Source organism: Lynx rufus, unplaced genomic scaffold (genome assembly GCF_022079265.1).
Source record: "Lynx rufus isolate CCGP_SWC_20201006 ecotype Redwood Valley unplaced genomic scaffold, mLynRuf1.p SCAF_20, whole genome shotgun sequence".
Lineage (NCBI taxonomy): Eukaryota > Metazoa > Chordata > Mammalia > Carnivora > Felidae > Lynx > Lynx rufus.
This window is the reverse complement of record NW_025814835.1, coordinates 2,689,679-2,708,106: the sequence shown is the minus strand read 5'-3', so window position 1 is coordinate 2,708,106 and position 18,428 is coordinate 2,689,679. Positions and strand designations below refer to the sequence as shown.

The 18,428-nt window shown below is 50.1% G+C and overlaps 1 protein-coding gene across 10 annotated transcripts in view; it reads left to right on the top strand.

Annotated features, from left to right (window-relative positions):
• Window positions 1–18,428, top strand: part of ZNF236 (zinc finger protein 236) — a 107,063-nt gene that overhangs the window by 18,560 nt on the left and 70,075 nt on the right. For 9 of the 10 annotated variants that reach the window (XR_006963302.1, XM_047086350.1, XM_047086354.1 and 6 more), the window contains 6 exons: window positions 7,478–7,656; window positions 9,705–9,829; window positions 10,122–10,294; window positions 12,369–12,512; window positions 15,031–15,234; window positions 16,427–16,655. Coding sequence is in view for 9 of the 10 variants with exons in the window: in XM_047086350.1 (XP_046942306.1) it covers window positions 7,478–7,656; window positions 9,705–9,829; window positions 10,122–10,294; window positions 12,369–12,512; window positions 15,031–15,234; window positions 16,427–16,655 (1,054 nt within the window). In the remaining variant the exon portion in view is untranslated. Of the gene's footprint in view, window positions 1–4,725; window positions 4,870–7,477; window positions 7,657–9,704; window positions 9,830–10,121; window positions 10,295–12,368; window positions 12,513–15,030; window positions 15,235–16,426; window positions 16,656–18,428 lie in introns of all 10 variants that reach the window. The other variant, XM_047086355.1, reaches the window with a different exon arrangement.

Here is an 18,428-nt window from a genome sequence, read left to right as displayed (position 1 = left end):
AATAACGTCTTTCTATGCATCTTTAATTATTTCATTAGGATAGATGCCTACAGTTGGATTTGCTGAATTGATAATACTTTTTCAGGTCTTTATTGAATGCCACGTTATGTTGTGGGAAGCCCGTGCTGCTTTATACGTTCTCCCGCACGGTGTGGGCGTGCCTTGTCTCGCTCATTGTTTTTGGTTTTGTTTTTGTGTTTTTTGAAAAGCAGAAAACGTGTGTGTTGAACGGTGTATTAAATTACTCTGGACTAATTTCGACACGCACGTGGTAAGAAATCCGAGTGGGGAGGGTGAGAGCAAGGTGTCGAGGCGTCCTGGAAGCGGTGTCTGTCCGCTTGCCTGGCATTCCGGGCGTGTGCAGGTCTCTGCAGCCCGGTCGGTGCGCGCCGTCCGTCCTGCTCCTGTTGTCTTCAGCTGTGCAGCCTCGGTGTCATTCCGCTTGTGTTCATCTGGGCCGTCTCATTCTCTTCAACAACCACACGGTGTCACCTGCCGACGCACGTGCGGAAGTCGGCAGGCCACCGTCCCTCTTCTAAGTGGCCTTCAGCTTTTCGTAGATACAAGGCTGCAGTGAGCAGCGCGTTCAGTTCCAGATCTGGTCCCTGGGACTTGCTCGGAACTCCTTCCCACATCTAAAATTACTTTGCAAGGCCCCGCCGCGTCTCGCGGTGCAGGTGCACGTGCGGCACGGCACCCGCACCCGTTGCACCTCGTGGGCGCTCACACCGATCCCTCGGTTCCGGTTCTCCTGTGGGCCTTGCGCTTGCCCCCCGGCTCGGCCCGCGTGTCCGTCCTCTGCAGTCGGCACGCCCCTCCCCTCCCTCTGCCCTGCAGTTGTCCCTGGAATAGTTCCACAGCCACCTGCTGGGACCGCTGTCCGCGAGCCCAGGAAGCCTCGTCCGTCTGGGGAAGTCAGCGCCGGGCTCTGGCGTCCAGTCCACTTCTGTTTCACGTCCGCCCCTTTCCATCTGATTAAGCACCCACCCCGGCTTTGGGTTCAGTGAGTGTGACCACACAGCCCACAGCAGAGTAGGGATTGAGGGGCGAGGGGGCGTTCGGTTTCGAATATCTGCAAGGTAGCCTACTAGTAGAAGTCGAGGTGACACAGCGAGTGGCATCAGAACTGCCGTCTCCCTCTGCCCGGTCCTCTCGCGGCTTCGTGGGGGTCACCACCTCCTCGTCCTCCACCGTTGTCTTTGCCGTGGTCCTCTGTGACCATAAGCAAATTTCGTATATTTCCTGTTTTCCTTTTCTGGTTTGTTACTAATGTGAACTTTAGAATTTTGCCTAGTTAGAAATCGGTTGGTATTTTTATTTTGTTTGAATTACATTTTTAGATTGTTACGGCTGAAAATTGAATGTGTTTACAATATTGAATCTTTGTTGTCAAAACATCTCAGTAATGTTTTATTCAGTGTATTATTTACACCCTTAAGTATTTTAGGATTTTTATTAGCATCGTTTAGCGTTTTTTTCTGTATGTGTTTGTCATTCATCTGTAGGAAAGCGATTTTGTATGTTAGCCTTTGTACCTTGCCATTCTGCCAGTTTCTCTGTAAGGTTTAGCTACACAGCCTCGTCTAGAAATAGTAATCGGGTGATAAGACGTTTTGTTTTCACTAGCATATGGGGGGAGCGTCTCCGATAAAACCTGTGTGTTGTCATGGTGTGTAGTCAGTGGTAGCATATCCCCTGACTTTTTATTCTGAAAAAGGTCACACTGAGACGGGTCCAGTGAGCACCTGAGAACAGTGAGTCCTTTATCTGGATCACCAGACACACCTCTGTCCCCCTGGCCCCACCGCATTGTCCCACTGCTGTTGCCCGTCTGAATACTTGAGTGTGTCATCTCCTGAAAGCAAAGACCATTTCCCTCGTTGTCACAGAACAGTGGCCACGCTCCAGAATTTAACACTGCCGTAGGGACTCATCCTCAGAGGCGGCACCTAGCAGAGCAAGGGATGACCCCCTGTGGGAGGGCTCACGGGGAGGGAGGGCACGGGTTTGGGGTGGACACCCGGCGGCTTCTGCCGCACTGGGCAGACTTCCCAACGTGTCTCAGTAAGTTTTTTCGGAGGCCAAAACCTAAGAGTTCCTTCTTTCCCTCCCCTCCCCTCCCCTGCCGTCTTTTTTCTTTTCTTTTTCCTTTCCTTTCCTCTCCTCTCCTCTCCTCTCCTCTCCTCTCCTCTCCTCTCCTCTCCTCTCCTCTCCTCTCCTCTTCTCTTTCCTTCTCTTCTCTTTTCTTTCCTTCTCTTTCCTTCTCTTTTCTTCTTTTTTCTTTTCTTTCAAGTACTTAGATCCAAACAGCATAGCGAGTATTGGTCTTACTGAGTTATGTGAAAGACTTCCGTGCACAGATTAGGTGCTGCACGGCTTTTTGAACCCCGGGATTTCCCATTCCACACTGGTTGTCACTCAGTCCCTGCTTCTAACCACAGCAGGTACCGAAAGCCAGCTTCGCAAAGGTCTGATGACAGTGGAGCTGAGTGTCTGGAGCCGCTCGTGTGTCCGGGACCGGACAGCAGTGAGCATCGCACAGCCCTTGACAATGCCCGCTGTCCCCGGCCCCGTCGTGACTTTGCCCTGGGGCACCCGGTGCCCCGTCCACAGCTTGGGCCTGTGGCTGGCTAGCCTCATTCTTCTCGGTGAGGTGGGAGCACTGCTCTGTCTTCATGAGGCCAAGAGCCAAGGCAGTTAGACACAGAGCGGGCGATAAGAGCAGAGCCTGATCAGAGACGCGAGCGGGGCGGTGGTGCAGGTGACACGTGGCTCGTAGCTGAGAACGGGCCAGTGTGTGTTGGGTGCGAGCGAATGGCTGTGTGCAGCCTGGTTAGTGCTTCTGGAGCCTGTGTTTTGTGGGCAGAAAACGTCTGGGCTGGGGTATGTGTGGCTCCTCCCGCAGGATCACTCAGGCAGGGGCGAAGCGGGCCGGGGCGCCTTCCCCGGGGCACCCGCTCTGGCCCCTCGCGGCCACCGGCGGCTCCCCGACGGCCACACTCCCCGTGCTCCCCTGTAGCGCTTCTTCGGAGTAGCCTTTTGCGGTCGGCTTGGACCCTGACAGTCGCCTCTCGCTGGCAGGAGTTCTTAGTTCCTCGTACGTAACTTTCGGAGTCGTCCCTTGGTCGTATTTTCTCTTGCACACGTTTCGTCCGTACCCTTCCCAGGTGGTTCCTCCCAGTGGAGCTCACCGTCCTTCCCTCTGATCACGGTCTATGGTTTAACTTCCCTCGTGTCAGTTGTTGTTAGGCTGCAAGACGAGGCCCTGCCTGCAGGCAGCTGGTCCCACCTGACCCTCAGCGTCTTTGCCTTTTACTGTTACGGCTGTGACAATGTCAATGTTCCGTACTTTCCGACCCTGTTACAGTTTTTCTAGAAAGTCTTCTGAGAGACGTGTCTTCCTGAGATGAGGGGACTCCACGTTTCTCTTGCTGCTGTCCCTGTGATCTGGCCCCTGTCTTTGAGTGTAGCAGCCGGTCTCGGATCGTGAAGGATGGCGGGAGGGGAAGGGCGGCCACCATCGGGGAAGAGAGGTCTGCGGCACGTGCAGGGACGCGTGGGTGCCCTGTGTGTGCCAAGAAGGCTTCCGGAAGCTGGAGGCAGATACTCGGTGACCTGACTTAGTAACCCCACGCCGGGCAGGAATTTGTGTCTGGGGGGCTTTCCAGGGGCACAGGAAAAAGGGCTTTGCTATGCTTACTTCAGGTGTGAAAAACGTGTTGGCCTTACGTGAAAAGGAGGGAGCTCGTTCTTGTCCTAAATGCTTGTATCAGGCTCCATCCGGGTTCTGTTTCCATCGCTCACCTGTCTGGCCCCGTGCAGCTCAGAGCTGGCAGGGCCGCGCTGCCCCCTAGGCTGTCCAGGACCCCCTCTGGCCTCCACTCTCTTTGAGGTAACCCTGTCGCGTGGTTCGATGAGGAGGACGAAGAGGGCTTCTCCCGAGAGGCACGGTCCTCACGCAGGCTGGTGGTGGGTGAGCAGGATTGGGAGGTGGAGTATTTGGTCGGGTAGGAAATCTGTTACTGTGTAAGGAAAGTCTAGGTATTGGACCGTCTTTCTCCGTCTTTCCCGCATATGTGAAAGTAATACGGTTTTGGCTGCCTTTCTCTGTGCGGTATGTTTGTATTTCTGGGTGATTGTAGAAGAATATGGTGTATGAATGTGACTCCAGGCAGAAGTCCTGTAGTCAGTCACATGCAGAAATAGGCCGTAAGAATCCAGCTAACACGGAGAAGCCCTTCGTCCCAGGCCCCCTCACGGCTGAGATGCCTGGACGAGGGGGAACCGGCGGGTGGAGAGGGCGGGGGGAGGTGGGAGGAGGGCAGGCAGCTGGAGGGCGGGCCTCGGCTTCTTTCTTTCCTCCCCTCCCCCTGGGCGGGTTGCTGGAGGAGCCTGGTGCCCCTGCCAACACCGTAGATGAAAGCCGCTTCCCCGTAGCCAAAACCGGCAAAAGAGGGGCCACCGTGGGAAGTCTTTCTGACGATGCCCACCCTGCTCTGGCCACATACCAACTGAAAACCCGCTCGGCAAGGCTTCCAGTGATCTTTCACCACGCCCCGTCCCTGTTCTCAGGAACAGATGGCCCTCTGATCCCGTGACCACCTGGGAATACGTAGGAGCTGATCCCGCAGCCCTCCCCTGGTAGGAGGCGGCACCCAGGTTCCCCCACCTGATGGTGCCTGTGGAGGCGGGCTGGGACCTGACCTCCCATACTCTGTCTGGCAGGTGCAGGCAGTGGTCCGATTCTCTGCCCAGATAGTGTCCTTTGAGCCTCACCGCACCTGGCCGCAGCGACATTGAACCAGTTGGCGCAGGAAGGACTAGTCTGCCCTGGGCTTTCCACCCGTGGGGTGAGCGGGGCCCTGCGAGGTGAGCCTCTACCCCTGACCCGGTCCTGTGCTGCATCTAAGCAGAGTGACTGCCTGCTGAAAGATAAGCGGAGATCTAGAGTCTACAGCATAATACCCAAAGTGTCCAGGATACTGTTGAAAGTCATCGAGCAGACCAAGAGCCTCGATAGTTCCAACTCTAACGAGGAAAGACAGCAAATACCAACACTGAAATGACTTGGCTGTTGGAATTATTTGGAAGGAATTTTAAAGCAGCCATCCTAAAATTGCTTTACGAATGGTTTTGAAATAAATGAAAAAAATAGAAGAGCCAAAGGGAAATGATAGAGCGGAAAATGCAGTGATTGAAATAGAGAACGCAGTTGAAGGGCTCAGCCGTGGACTAGAAATCCCAGAGGCACCTGAGAAGGCCAGGGGCAGAGAGCAGCCTTAGATGCTGGAGCCTGGAGGGTGTGAGCGCGTGACTGAGAGACGGGGCGGCAGGGAAAGATCATCCGGTGGCCCCAGGGCTGGGGAGACGGAAGGACAGGTGTTACAGGGGGAGCGGTCTCAAGGCAGTTACTATTACCATATTTTATACCCTGACTTGTAAAAATTCCGTCTTCAGCAAGGTGGAGGCTGATTAGAATGCCATGCATTTCCCTTGACGATTTCTGCTTGCCACTTGTCAGTGAGGGAAACTACGCAGAAAGGTCTGTTCTAGGGGAGGAAGCAGTCGTCACTTCTAGCCTCAAAGACTGCCGTTAGCTCTGCCTATGGAGAATGCGGCACAGCGAGAAGACCCTTAGCTGTCCTCCGTGGCTCGAGGACAGGCTCCTTGTCAGGCTTCTGCAAGTGTTGCCAGCTGGCGGGAGGGCGGAAGGTGTGTCCTGGCTCCTTGGGCTTTCCCGGCGTGAAGCAGAGACCATGATGACGCTCTCCATCACGTGGCCTCTTGCTTTGGCCCGGGGTGGGGGGGGGGGTGGTTCTTGCCCTTGCTTTTACCAAATGAGCAAACTGCATAACCAGAGTTTTCACTCAGAGAACTGACAAACGTAGAGCTCTCCTAAAATATACTACTCTGATCATTTGGTAAAAAGGTGAGTCAAAAGAGGATGGGTCTGAGCCAGAGCAATAAAAGAATAAGGTGAGGACGGGGCAGGGTGCTGGGGTCAAGTTTTATTTCACAGTGACAAGATGGGAGGCCCGGGGGAGTCCTTAGTGAACGTGAATATTTTGCCATACAAATTGAGTGTTTTCTAAGAGATGCAGCAAATTAGGTGTATTTTTTCTTTTTGACAGTTTCCGGGAGTTTTCTTATTGTCGACAAGATGCTAACGATTCGGTAGTTCATCATTTCCTTAAATTATTATAAAAGAATACTAACTTAAAGTTCTTTGAGTTGAAATCATTATGGGGTTGCCCAATATATTCCATTCATCCCTGTCTTTTCCTGCTAAGGATGCTCTCAGTGTCAGTGAACCAGCTCATTTTAATAGGGTTTACGCACATCCACAGGGCCATTATGTATAGTAAATGGAAGAAAGTCTGTTGAAAGAAATGGTTATATGTTTTGTTATTTGGAGGCAATAGTTTATGCTCATTGACGGGTTACACTCACTTTTTCCCCCTTGCTGGGACAGTTTATTTTGCGGATCATTTAAAAAATTGTATTAGGAACTCTGAATGGGTAAGCTAATCAAACCTTGTGCTCAGTCAGTAGCCCCTACTGATATGTGTCATGCTGAGTTCTTCCTCTGTGCCGCGCTCTATGCGGTGTCTTTAGAGTACCGGTGAGGGCGGGTGTTACTGACATCCGTGTTTCACACACACAGTGGTTAACACCCAAATGCACGTGGCTCGTAACTGGCAGGCTTCATGTGAACCAACCCAACTCCAGAACATCTGGACCAGTGTTACCTAATTGACATACGACTGATTTAAAATGTATAGTAAGTAGTCCTACTACAAAAGAAAAAAAAAAAAAAGGAAATTTTATTTTGGTATATTTTGTATTGAAAATATATCCAAAATATTATTCACATATTAAAAGTTACTGACCTGTCTTACGTTCTTTGCTTTTTGCAGTAAGTCTTTGAAATCCCGTGTGTATTTTATACATCCTCACGGCGCTGTTCAGACCACACCTGTTTCACGTACGGAGCAAGCCAGGTCTGGACAGAGTCCCAGACTTTTCTGTGATAGACTCCCTGTAAACAAACTGCAACAATGAGAAATGTTTCCATTTAAAAATTTGCCAGCTGTTTTGTTTTAAGGTAGTCTATTAAACTATAATCTTAAATTGTGTCCTGACCCTTCTGTGGAGGTGAAGTCGTTCTGCCTCCCTAATGTGTCCACAGCACAGAAGGACAAGATGCCGGTCACAACAGCCAATTGGAAGCCGTTCACTTTGCCCAAAAATGGCAGTGTTCTCTCATCCCTTTCCCTATGTTTCTATCTTTTACTTCCAATAAAGATTATTTTTATATACTCACCTTTGGACATAATGATGTGTTTTTTGAGGCAAAATCGTGCTTGTTCCAGAGGAAAGTGTAATCTGTGTATTGACTGTTTCCAACACCAGTTCTTGTAAGAAGTGATGGTTTTGAAACGCTTGCTCTGCTCACGAACGGTCTTTGCTGTTGCAGAACCTCATCTGCTCGGAGTGTGGGGATGAGTTCACCCTGCAGAGCCAGCTGGCCATCCACATGGAGGAGCACCGCCAGGAGCTGGCCGGGAGCCGCGTGCACACCTGTAAGGCCTGTAGGAAGGAGTTCGAGACGTCATCACAGCTGAAGGAGCACATGAAGACTCATTACAAAATTAGGTATGAGCCGGGGCACCTGCGGGGGTCAGTCGGTTGAGCGTCTGACTTCGGCTGACATGATCTCACAGTTCGTGGGTTCGAGCCCCACGTTGGGCTGTTGAGCGTCTGACTTCGGCTGACGTGATCTCACAGTTTGTGGGTTCGAGCCCCACGTCGGGCTGTGTGCTGACAGCTCGGGGCCTGGAGCCTGCTTCGGATTAGAGCAAAAATTTTAAATAGGCAGCAGGCTGTATGGGTAGAGATTTTTCGCTAGTATAGAGTATTAAAAGTTGTAGAACAAGATCCTGGCAATACGTTTTTACAGGTAAGTAACAGGGTTCAGATGAGCACCCTTTTTCATGAATCGCTTTATTTATACCGTCTGTTTAGAACATTTATGTTCTGAACACTGCACTTAGCGTGTGTATAAAAACACATAAATAAAGCTTAGTTTAATCATTACGAGCACCCCTGTAAGACCGGGTTGCCTTGCGGATGAGAAACCCGAGACTCCAGGACCAGGTTACTTTCCCACGGTTGTACAGCGCCGAAGTTTCCAGTGTCAAGGAATCAAACCCTCATCGTCTGCTTTCAGAGCTCATAATGCTGGCAGCATGAGTGTGCTTAAATACCTGTGTGTATTTACTTCCAGTAAAACTTAACACCTCTTTCAAAGTTTCCTGTTTGATTTATTCCTGATTGTGTATTCTTGTTGCAATTTCACTTTCTTGATGCAATGAAGACGGGCTCTTCCCGGCCTGTGCTCCCGGGGCCTGGTGTCGATGCTTACGTGTCACACTCGTGGAGCTGAGTTCTCCGCCAGACCCTGAGAGCCAGCGTCCGTTTTCTTGTTACCTACCCTTGTCACTTTGGCTCGCCACCGTTCCAGCCCCAAAGCTTAGGGAATATGCAGACTCTTAAATAACAACTACAGCCACAACCAGAGTGTCCGCAGCGGTAAATAAAGTGTGTGCACCGCGGACTCGGCAGGGCTCGTGTATCCTCTCGGGCGCTGTGGTTTGGATGTGGGGCCTGCACCCCATGTGGGGTCAGAGCTCTCTTCCCCTTCCCGCTCCCTGCATCTTGCCCGTTGTTGATGATGCAGAGCCCAGCGAGGACGTCACCGTTTGAGCCGTGTTGCGTGTGCCCCGTCACACTAGATTTTTATTCTGATGAGGTTTTAGCGCAGGCGGTTTTGATGTGTCTGGGAGGGTTTTGGAGAGATGATTAAGGGTGACTGGGTGGTGGGCTTGCACTCGGCCACGCTGGCTTCTGAGTCTGCTGGGGCCGAGGGACACACTGGACAGACAGACAGCCTCGTCCTCACACTCCGTGAGGACTGCTCATCTACTCCTCGGGAGGCAGGGAGGCAGGCAGTGAGCGGCGAAGGGCGGTGGGTTGGGAGCTGCTGTGAGGAGGGGTCCTTGCAATGAGGAGGGCCCTTTGGGTCCAGGGCAGGGACCTGCAGCCAAGGGGAGAGCAGTTACCACAACTCAGCAGCCGTGAGTTTTCTGCGTTTGAGAGCAGAAGGGAGCCTGGTGTCTGGGAGCCCACTGTGGAGGAGAGTTTGTGGCGCTGAGGCCATCCTGGGCTGAGGATTTTATCCCCAGGGTAGTGGGAAGCCCTTCCAGGTAGGCATGCCTGTCCCAGATCATGAGCGAACCACCCTGGCGCCCCGTCTCGATGGTACTGACAGCGGGAGACCGGAGGACGGAGGGACACTTGGCAGCGTACAGCTGTTTACCTTTGACCGTCACGGTAAAGCTTTGTCCACAAGGGACGTTCTGACCTCCGCACCCCCCGCCCCCAAGAAAACAAGACAAAAGGAAGTTTATCGTTTCATTATGTAGCAAAAAATGAATTTTATGGTAATGAACACACAAAACAACTGCATGTATGTGTGCACCTGTGTGTGTGTGTGTGTGTGTGCATACACACACTCCTCTGTGATTTCTCACTGCTGTGTGTTCTGACCACCAGTCAGCCACACTTTCCGGTAGCATTTGAATTTTGAAATTATAACACAAAGGAGATGACTTCATGAGTGTTTCCCCCCTGTGTTACACTAGGGTGTCAAGTACAAGGTCTTACAATCGGAACATCGACAGGAGTGGATTCACGTACTCGTGCCCACACTGTGGAAAGACGTTTCAAAAGCCAAGTCAGTTAACTCGGCATATTAGGATACACACAGGTATGAAGTACGTTCACTTTTGGGTGATTTATGAGGTGGTTTAGAGGAAAGAACGAGTGCTCTAGAGCTAGCTAGACCTGGAAGATAATCTTGGTTTTTCATCCTTTGTCGTGTGCCCGTGGTCTTCATGTTGACTAGGTCGTTAGATAAATGAGTCTACAGTTACGGGGTGGCGTTCTGTCTGGACAGACAGGTTTTGGGTCTTGAGTTTGGCGGAACGTATTTCTCTCTTAGCTCATCCGGGGCTCCCACACTATGGAATTATATTTTGACCATTTTTCTCCCTCCCTAGGTGAAAGGCCGTTTAAATGCAGTGAATGCGGGAAGGCTTTCAACCAGAAGGGGGCGTTGCAGACGCACATGATCAAGCACACAGGTGAAAAACCCCACGCCTGTGCCTTCTGTCCTGCCGCCTTTTCTCAGAAAGGGAATCTGCAGTCACATGTGCAGAGAGTTCACTCGGAGGTAAATGTCGCACGTGGGTGGGTGTGGTTTTCACGGGGCTGCGCTGCGCGGCTCTTGAGCCAATGGGTGAGCCTGAGACATTCTTTTCTAGATTTAGGGTTGGTGCAGAGCAGACTTTGTTTTAAACAAGAAACAGATACCTGTAGATGGAAACCTTTTAGGCCGATATGGAAGAAACATAAAATATTATCCCTTTGTGGCCTTGCACTGTCATAGCTCTGATGAATAAATGTTTGAATATCATCATACTTTTGCTAGTTGTGATTGTTAACCTGTGTCATCCCTTTAGCAGACTTGAAACGTGGACACTCTGAAGTGTAAGAAATTGAAAGATAAGAAACAAATTGAGGAAAAAAGTATTTTTCCTATTATTATTATTATTATTGCTAAACTTACATGTGGCCTCATTCGCATTTTTTGTCAGACAGACCTCTGGTCTGTTTATTTCCCTTCGTGTTAACTCTTTCAGTGAAACTGATGATCACAATTTTTTATTGTCTGTACATCTTACCGACTTGCAAAGGAAGTGTATCTCTTAAGCAGGTTAACATTTGTTCTTCCTGACTATCATGATTTGGTGTTTTTATAGTCTAATTGTAGACTATAAATGAATGTTTAAGTGACACAAATACTTTTATCCAGGATCTGTTTATTTTGTGTAACTTTTGCAGAATTAAAACTCATGTATTTTTTTAATTTTTTGTTTTTTTTAAATGTTTATTTATTTTTGAGAGAGACAGAGACAGAGCTTGAATGGGGGAGGGGCAGAGAGAGAAGGAGACACAGAATCTGAAGCAGGCTCCAGGCTCCGGGCTGTCAGCACAGAGCCCGATGTAGGGCTCGAACTCACGGACCGTGAGATCATGACCTGAGCCGAAGTTGGACACCCAACGGACTGAGCCACCCAGGCGCCCCAGAATGAAAACTCATATTAAAATCAAATGTGTCTCTTTTTATTTTCCTTGCAATGAAGTCTTAAGTATCACTAAAATAAAAAAACCCTACACCCTTCACGTAGTTTATAAACAGATTCAGACTTCCGTATGCAGTGAGTTACTTTTAAAAACCAAGGCTTATTATCTCAGACCCAGAAACATGAGGAAGAACACGTAAATACTAGTGAGGTGGTAACAACGTGAGGTGAGGCTTCCTGTAGATTGCAGAAGAATAAATGCGGCCTGCACGCGGCGTTCTCCCAGAGCCGCTTCTGCCCAGACGAGGTTTCGGGATGACGGTTCACTTGTGTAGTGCCCAGAGAGACCTCGCTGGGACCCCGAGCCGCCCTGTGAGGTGCTCACCAGAGCTCCTGAGTTTGGAAAAGCCCTCCACATCACTCCTTATCTCTGGTGCCCACTTCTGGCTACGTCACAGTGGTGGAAAGTAGTTGCTGATGTGGAATATTGGAATTGGTGATGAAAAATGTACACACTGGGTGACCATCTGTCCTCACGTGTGTGTATGAGCTCCCTAAAGGCTCAGTTAGGGTGATGTTTATATCTAACTGTGTAGCCTTTCTTTCTTTTTTTTTTCTTAACGTTTATTTATTTTTGAGACAGAGACAGAGCATGAACTGGGGAGGGTCAGAGAGAGAGGGAGACACAGAATCTGAAACAGGCTCCAGGCTCTCAGCTGTCAGCACAGAGCCCGACGCGGGGCTTGACTCACGGACCGTGAGATCAGGACCTGAGCCGAAGTCAGACGCTTAATTGACTGGGCCACCCAGGGGCCCCAACTGTGTAGCCTTTCTAATTGAACATTGTGCTTAGCCATTTAAGAACTGAGAGTGTAAGTCAGATATTTTTACCAAATTATAACAACTGAACACTTCTTACTTCCAAACGTGTCCTGATTTATAGAAAAGACTGAAATTTCAGTTAATCTCAGATTGGCATTATTGATTAAAGAATTGGGTCACTGATTTTAGAGCTGTCTAATTTGAATGAGGAGGTAATGTTAAATGGTTAGGCTGTTTCTGTCATTTTCAATAGAACGGTAAATTAGATTGGCTATAATTTAAACATTTTTATCTAATTGTCAGTTGTAAAAAGCATTTTTTCCTTTTTTGTTCCTTAAGGTCAAGAATGGCCCTACCTATAATTGTACAGAATGTAGTTGTGTATTTAAAAGTTTGGGTAGCTTGAACACTCATATCAGCAAGATGCATATGGGTGGACCACAGAATCCAGCAAGTTCTGCAGAGACGGCGCATGTGTTAACGGTGAGTTTATTAGTAAGCTGGTTGATAAGAGGATAATCTCTTACCGAAATCTGTCATCCTAATTTTGACCTTTAAGATTGAATATTACTTAAGAGTATTATTTAGTGCCGGGGCACCTGGGGAGCTCAGTCGGTTGAGCATCTGACTTCGGCTCAGGTCCTGATTTCGTGGTTTGTGAGTTCGAGCCCTGCGTTGGGCTCAGTGCTCACAGTTCAGAGCCCGGAGCCTGCTTCAGATTCTGTGTCTCCCTCTCTCTCTGCCCCTCCCCCACTTGTAAAAAACATAAAAAAAAATTATTTAATGCCATAAAGTGCTATGAAAGTTTCTAGCAGGTAAGGGCTACTTTCTTATTTTTTTAGTTAGTGAAAGAAAATCAATCTTTTTAGACTTCAGAATGATACCACATGACCCTGACTTATGGACTGTCATTTGAACCAGTGAAAAAAGGACAAAATGTAATCATTAATTTCTGACTTTGTAATTCCTACAGTGCTACTGACAATTATTATTGAATGATCTCTATCCCTATGTTATTATAATTTAAGAATCAGTTATCCTTTCCAAATAAGATTTCTCCATGTCTGACATGACAGTGATAATTTTTTCCTGAGACTGTGGACTTTTGGGAAACTAAGTTGTATCTTCCAGTACACGTATTGAAAGTTGTCTGACACACAAACTTTTGGGAGGAATCTCCAGCTTGGCCTTGGTCTGTTGCCTCTCTAATGGCAGGATCTAAGCGTAGGCTTGTTTCCACTGCCGCAGACCCGCTGCGTCCAGGAATCTTGGGAGCGTGAGTGCGTGTTCGTCAGCACCTGCCTCCTGCCAGTGTAGACACTAGGCAGTGGTTAGTTCCTGAACGTGAGGGCCTCGTGTGCGCTTTGTGTTTTCTTCTCTTTTCTGCAGTATCTGCGGCATGGGATGGTTCCTCACCTTACCCCTGATCAGGGGGATTGTTGTCCGTAAGTTCTGAAACTGGAGAACAATTAGAGACTAACGATTAAGTCTTCAAATGTCTATTTTGGGCTGTTTTTTAAATTAAAAAAAAATTTTTTTTTAAATGTCTATTCATTTTTGAGAGAGAGACAGAGAGCACGAGCAGGGGAGGGGCAGAGAGAGGGGGAGACACGGAGTCCGAAGCAGGCTCCAGGCTCTGAGCTGTCAGCACAGAGCCTGACGCGGGGCTTGAACTCACTGACCGAGAGATCACGACCTGAGCTGAAGTTCTGTGCTTAACCGACTGAGCCACCCAGGCGCTTCAGCTGCTAAGATTTTTAAATTCTGAGACTGCTCCTTTGCCATCTGATTGCTTCTTTCTTTTCTGGTTTGGTGAGGTTTCCTGGGAAGCCTAGTTAGCATTTTCCTTTAAAAGTTCTCTTCTGCTCCTTGAGTGGTCTGCCCGGGGCCACTGCCCACCCTGCCCTCGTCGAGTTAGCCTGCGGCTCCCGGTGGCCGGTGGTGCTGTCGTCTTGCGCAGTGAGGCGGCAGTGAGCCCGTGCGGGATGGAGCCGTGTGGCCTCCAGAGCCACTTTACATGCAGTTGACCGGGGAACCAGCTCTTAAACTTGGGGTCCCTGGGGCAGAACGCAGACTTTGTTTAGTTGGGGGACTAAGTGCCAAGAAGGTGCCCTGATCCTCCCAAGGTGCCCCTGTTGTTGCCTCTTCTAGAGACAATCCCCCATTTCTGTTGCCTCAGGGTAAGTGCCTGTCACTTGTTCTGTGGAGGAAGACAAGGGACTCACTGGCAGCCCTAAGTAGTTTTCCATCATCTTTTTTTTTTTTTTTTTCTAATTAATAGACTTGATTTCTTAGAGCAATTTTAGGTTTGCAGGAGAATTGAGCAGAAGGTGGAGAAGTCCCGTGTACCGCACCAGCCCCACGCGTAGCCGCCCCGTTGCTGCCCCCTTGCGTTTCCGTGCCGCGTCTGTCACAGCGGACGAGCGAGCGCTGCTGTGCTAGCAGTGACTCGGGTCCACGCTCTGTGTCGTGTGCCCTGTCGATTCTGGCAGACGTGTGGCTCCCTGTGTCCACCTTGATGGCACCACACACACGAGTGTCTCTGACTTCCACCCTTTTCTTGGTGTGGCATTTCAGATTCCTGAGTTTCTGGGTGATCAGGTCGGTCCCTGCTTGGATATTCTTGTGTGTAGCTTCACTGCGCATTTATTCCTCTAGCGCACGTGTTTTCCCGAAATGTCTTGAACTGTTTTGGCCACAGTGGTTTCTCTCTCATTTTATTTCGTAACCTTGTGCTCAAACCCCCACCTTGAACTGATTGTCTCTCCTGCCACTTAGAAAAATTTAAAAAGTGAGGTGAACAATTCACCGAATACGTTCCTTTAACAGCCAGTATTGTGGCTCACGTAAAAATCAGTGAGACATTTTATTTAACATTCATCTTTGGGATATTGTTAGATTTTAACGGTCGTAGGAAGAGGTGCTGTTCTTTTTTCTTGTAAATTGAAGTACAGGTTAATGTGCTTCTTATATTTTCAACGACAATGCTGCTGCATTTCAGGCCACACTGTTTCAGACGTTACCTCTCCAGCAGACGGAAGTCCACGTCACGTCCGCGTCGAGTCAGCAGAATTCCCAGGCGGTGACCGATGTCATCCAGCAGCTCCTGGAGCTGTCCGAGCCAGGGCCGGCTGAGTCCAACCAGCCCCCTCAGCCCGGCCAGCAGCTCAGCATCACAGTGGGCATCAACCAGGACATTTTACAGGTGAGACGCATCTGCCTGTTCCTGTCCGTGCTCGTCTGCGCCTGGGCTTCGTGACCAAAAAATAAATAGGCAGGGGCTTGTCAGAGGGAGGAATCATCAATAAAGATGCGTCCTAATTGAAAACGTTCTGTTGCAACAAAATCTGCTTATTGAGTTGCTTATGGACGGTGCAGAATCTAGATGGCTAATGCATAAATTTAGAAATAGTTTAAAACTTTAATTTTCTCCGTGAGCGGTTTACTTGAGATGAATAGGCTTTTCAGAACCTTCCTGTATTTATCCCCGTTGACGGAGGCCTAAGACATACTTCGTTCTTTGTTGAGGCTCTCGTGTGTTAACTGTTTCGAGAGAGTCAGTCTGTGTCTCCTTGGCCGTGTAGATGGTCCACGCTCCGGTGGGAGAGCAGCAGAACAAATCGGGGCAAAGTGCTCTTTTCCTTTTTTTTTTTTTTTTAATTTATTTTTGGGACAGAGAGAGATAGAGCATGAACGGGGAGGGGCAGAGAGAGAGGGAGACACAGAATCGGAAACAGGCTCCAGGCTCCGAGCCATCAGCCCAGAGCCCGACGCGGGGCTCGAACTCACGGACCGCGAGATTGTGACCTGGCTGAAGTCGGACGCTAAACCGACTGCGCCACCCAGGCGCCCCAAAGTGCTCTTTTCTGATTCTTTCACCCCAGGCCAGCTGTATCCTCAGATCCTTCCTTTGCCAACAGAGACAGCCTGCCTTCTCCACCCTATTTAGTTACTTGCTGTAATAACTAACCTGTCTCCTCTCTGTACCTTTTGGGACGAGTTGGTATAAGGAATCTCAGGGTGCATGACAACCGATGTAAACTTTTGGGTAGACTCGCTATAACTGAAAACAGCGAGTCCCAGACCCGTTTGGAGATAACCAACGTGGTCTGAGGTAAAATTCCTAAAAGTCTAATAAGGAATTAACTTCAGTTCCTTTTAATTTTACTGTACCGTGTTCTGGGTGGAGGGGAGATGTCAGTTATCAGAACGGACATTTCAGCTTCCTAGAGTTGGGAGTCGAGCTTACAAGTGACGATCAGCGGCGTATAGCGTTTTATGTCTCGTGGGGCGGAATTAGAATTCTGTGGGCGAGCCTTATTGCATCTCTGTGATTGATGTTGGCAGGCGGGTTCGGGCCTCACCCCTCCTAACCTGTTAGTTCTGTTCTGTCTTAGCAAGCCTTAGAAAACAGTGGGCTGTCTTCAATTCCAGCTGCAGCGCACGCTCACGACCCCAGCCACGCCAGGACGCCCTCTGCGCAGGGGCCCACCGCGGACACGCCTCACGCCTCAAGTGAGCCGCCCCCCTCCGCCGATGCAGAGCCAGAAAAAGAACAAGAAAGCCCAGAGAAGTTGGATAAAAAAGAAAAAAAAATTCTAAAGAAGAAATCGCCATTTCTCCCTGGTAATTTTCATATGCGTTAAGGCCAAGACGTTTAGGCTGGCATAGTGCTTATCTTTTAAGAAACGTGCCTCCTTTTTTTTTTTTTTCTCGAAAAGGCGATAGGTCTGTTGAACGTTCTGGTAGTATCAGCCTGTTTGTTTGACATTCCAAAACCACGACAGTTGTAAAACTCAGGCTGCTTTTCTCCCTGTGATTGGTGTCTCCTCCCGACAGCCCCTAGGGCTTTACCCCGGCGGTCTCTGCCTGTCCTCGATGCTGCAGCCTCTCGGCCACCCCTGTCCTCCCTTCCACCACAGCACCGCCATCCCGCAGGCTGGACCCTTGCCGGTTCCGTCCGCGCTCACTCCTCGCCCCGTGGGTCCGTGAGCTCTCTGTGAGCCGGCCCCCGTGCCTCTGCGGCCTCCCTCCCTGGCCTTCGGGATGCTGGCTCCCCGGGCGTTTGAAACAGTCACACTCTTTCTCAAGGGCCATCCTCTGCCACGGGCCTTTCTTCAGCGGGAGTGTCTTCTTTCTCCCCTTCTCCGCCGCGTCCCTGAGACCTCCGGCAGGCCTATGAGGCCATCCGAGGCCGGCACAAGTGCGGCCTCCTTGTGGAGGCTCGGAACCTGCCCTTCCTCTGCTCGGTGCCCGCAGCGCTGGCCCTTACAGCCCCTGCGCAGACTGTAGCGACATTCTGTTCGTTCCGAGCACCCGCGGGGCTCAGCATGGCTTCAGAGAGGGGCAGGCGGTCCTGCGTCGTTCTTGAAGGAAATAGGTTTCTGTCTTTGGGGCAGAAGTGTTCCCACAGAAATGTTTTCTTGGGGGCCGACTGTATGTCTCCAGAGTCTGGGGAGCAGGTGCTCTCTGAGGGGCAAAGCGCTCATCTGTTAACGCTGCCTCCTGACACGCGTTTTCTCAGTGTTGACATGTGGCCACAAAATCCTTGTTTCTCAGCCCACAGACCACGGTGGTTCTAGTCTCCTCTTCCCCTTGATCTGGCCCCTCGGCCCCAAGTGAAAAACCGGAGGTTGAAATCTAAGTGGTTTATCATCCGGGGATCCCCGCTGTCCAGACAGGAGGGAAGGAAAAAAAGCACATTTCCACATATTTTTATTCACTGTATGAAGCCTCTGGGTTAGAAGTTCCCCTTGCATTTCTGAGTATCTGCTTCATGTGCACCAATAAGCTGCTGGAAATCCACAGCCCGTGACACCTCTCCTGCGAGAGAGCACCGGCCACTGTCCGGTTACTGTGCCAGAACCTTCCAAGGTGCTGTGATGTGGCCGCAGGCAGCACACGCTTCTCCAGACTCGCTTCCCCACAACACTGAGGCGCGCTGGCCCCCCAGATGGAGGGAGGCACTCGGCCCTGGGCCCGGAGACCGCGCTCTCTCCTGCCCCGAGCGCTGGATGGGGCTCCAGAGGCCGTGAGGTCACATGCGGTGCTCCGCCTGGAGAGCTTGCATACAGTGTGTCCGTCTGTCGGGTTGTGACCCGAGTAAGTCACATACACGTGTAGACCGCGGAGCAAGTTCATGCAGTTCTGCTGCACTTTCGGTAAACTGATCCTCAGGACGGGTTGGAGCTGGCGCTTGTTTTCTTCGTGTGCTGAGAAAAGGTTGAGAGACGGGTTGATGCAAAAGCTCTTTCTTTTGACTGACACTTTTCAGGGAGGAGCACACGTCTAGCATAGGGACTGTCTCTGCAAACACCTGTTTGAGGGAGGGGAGGGCTGTTGTCGTCCTGAGGAGACCTCACGAGTCAAGGTTTTGTTGCTAGCTCATAATTAACCATA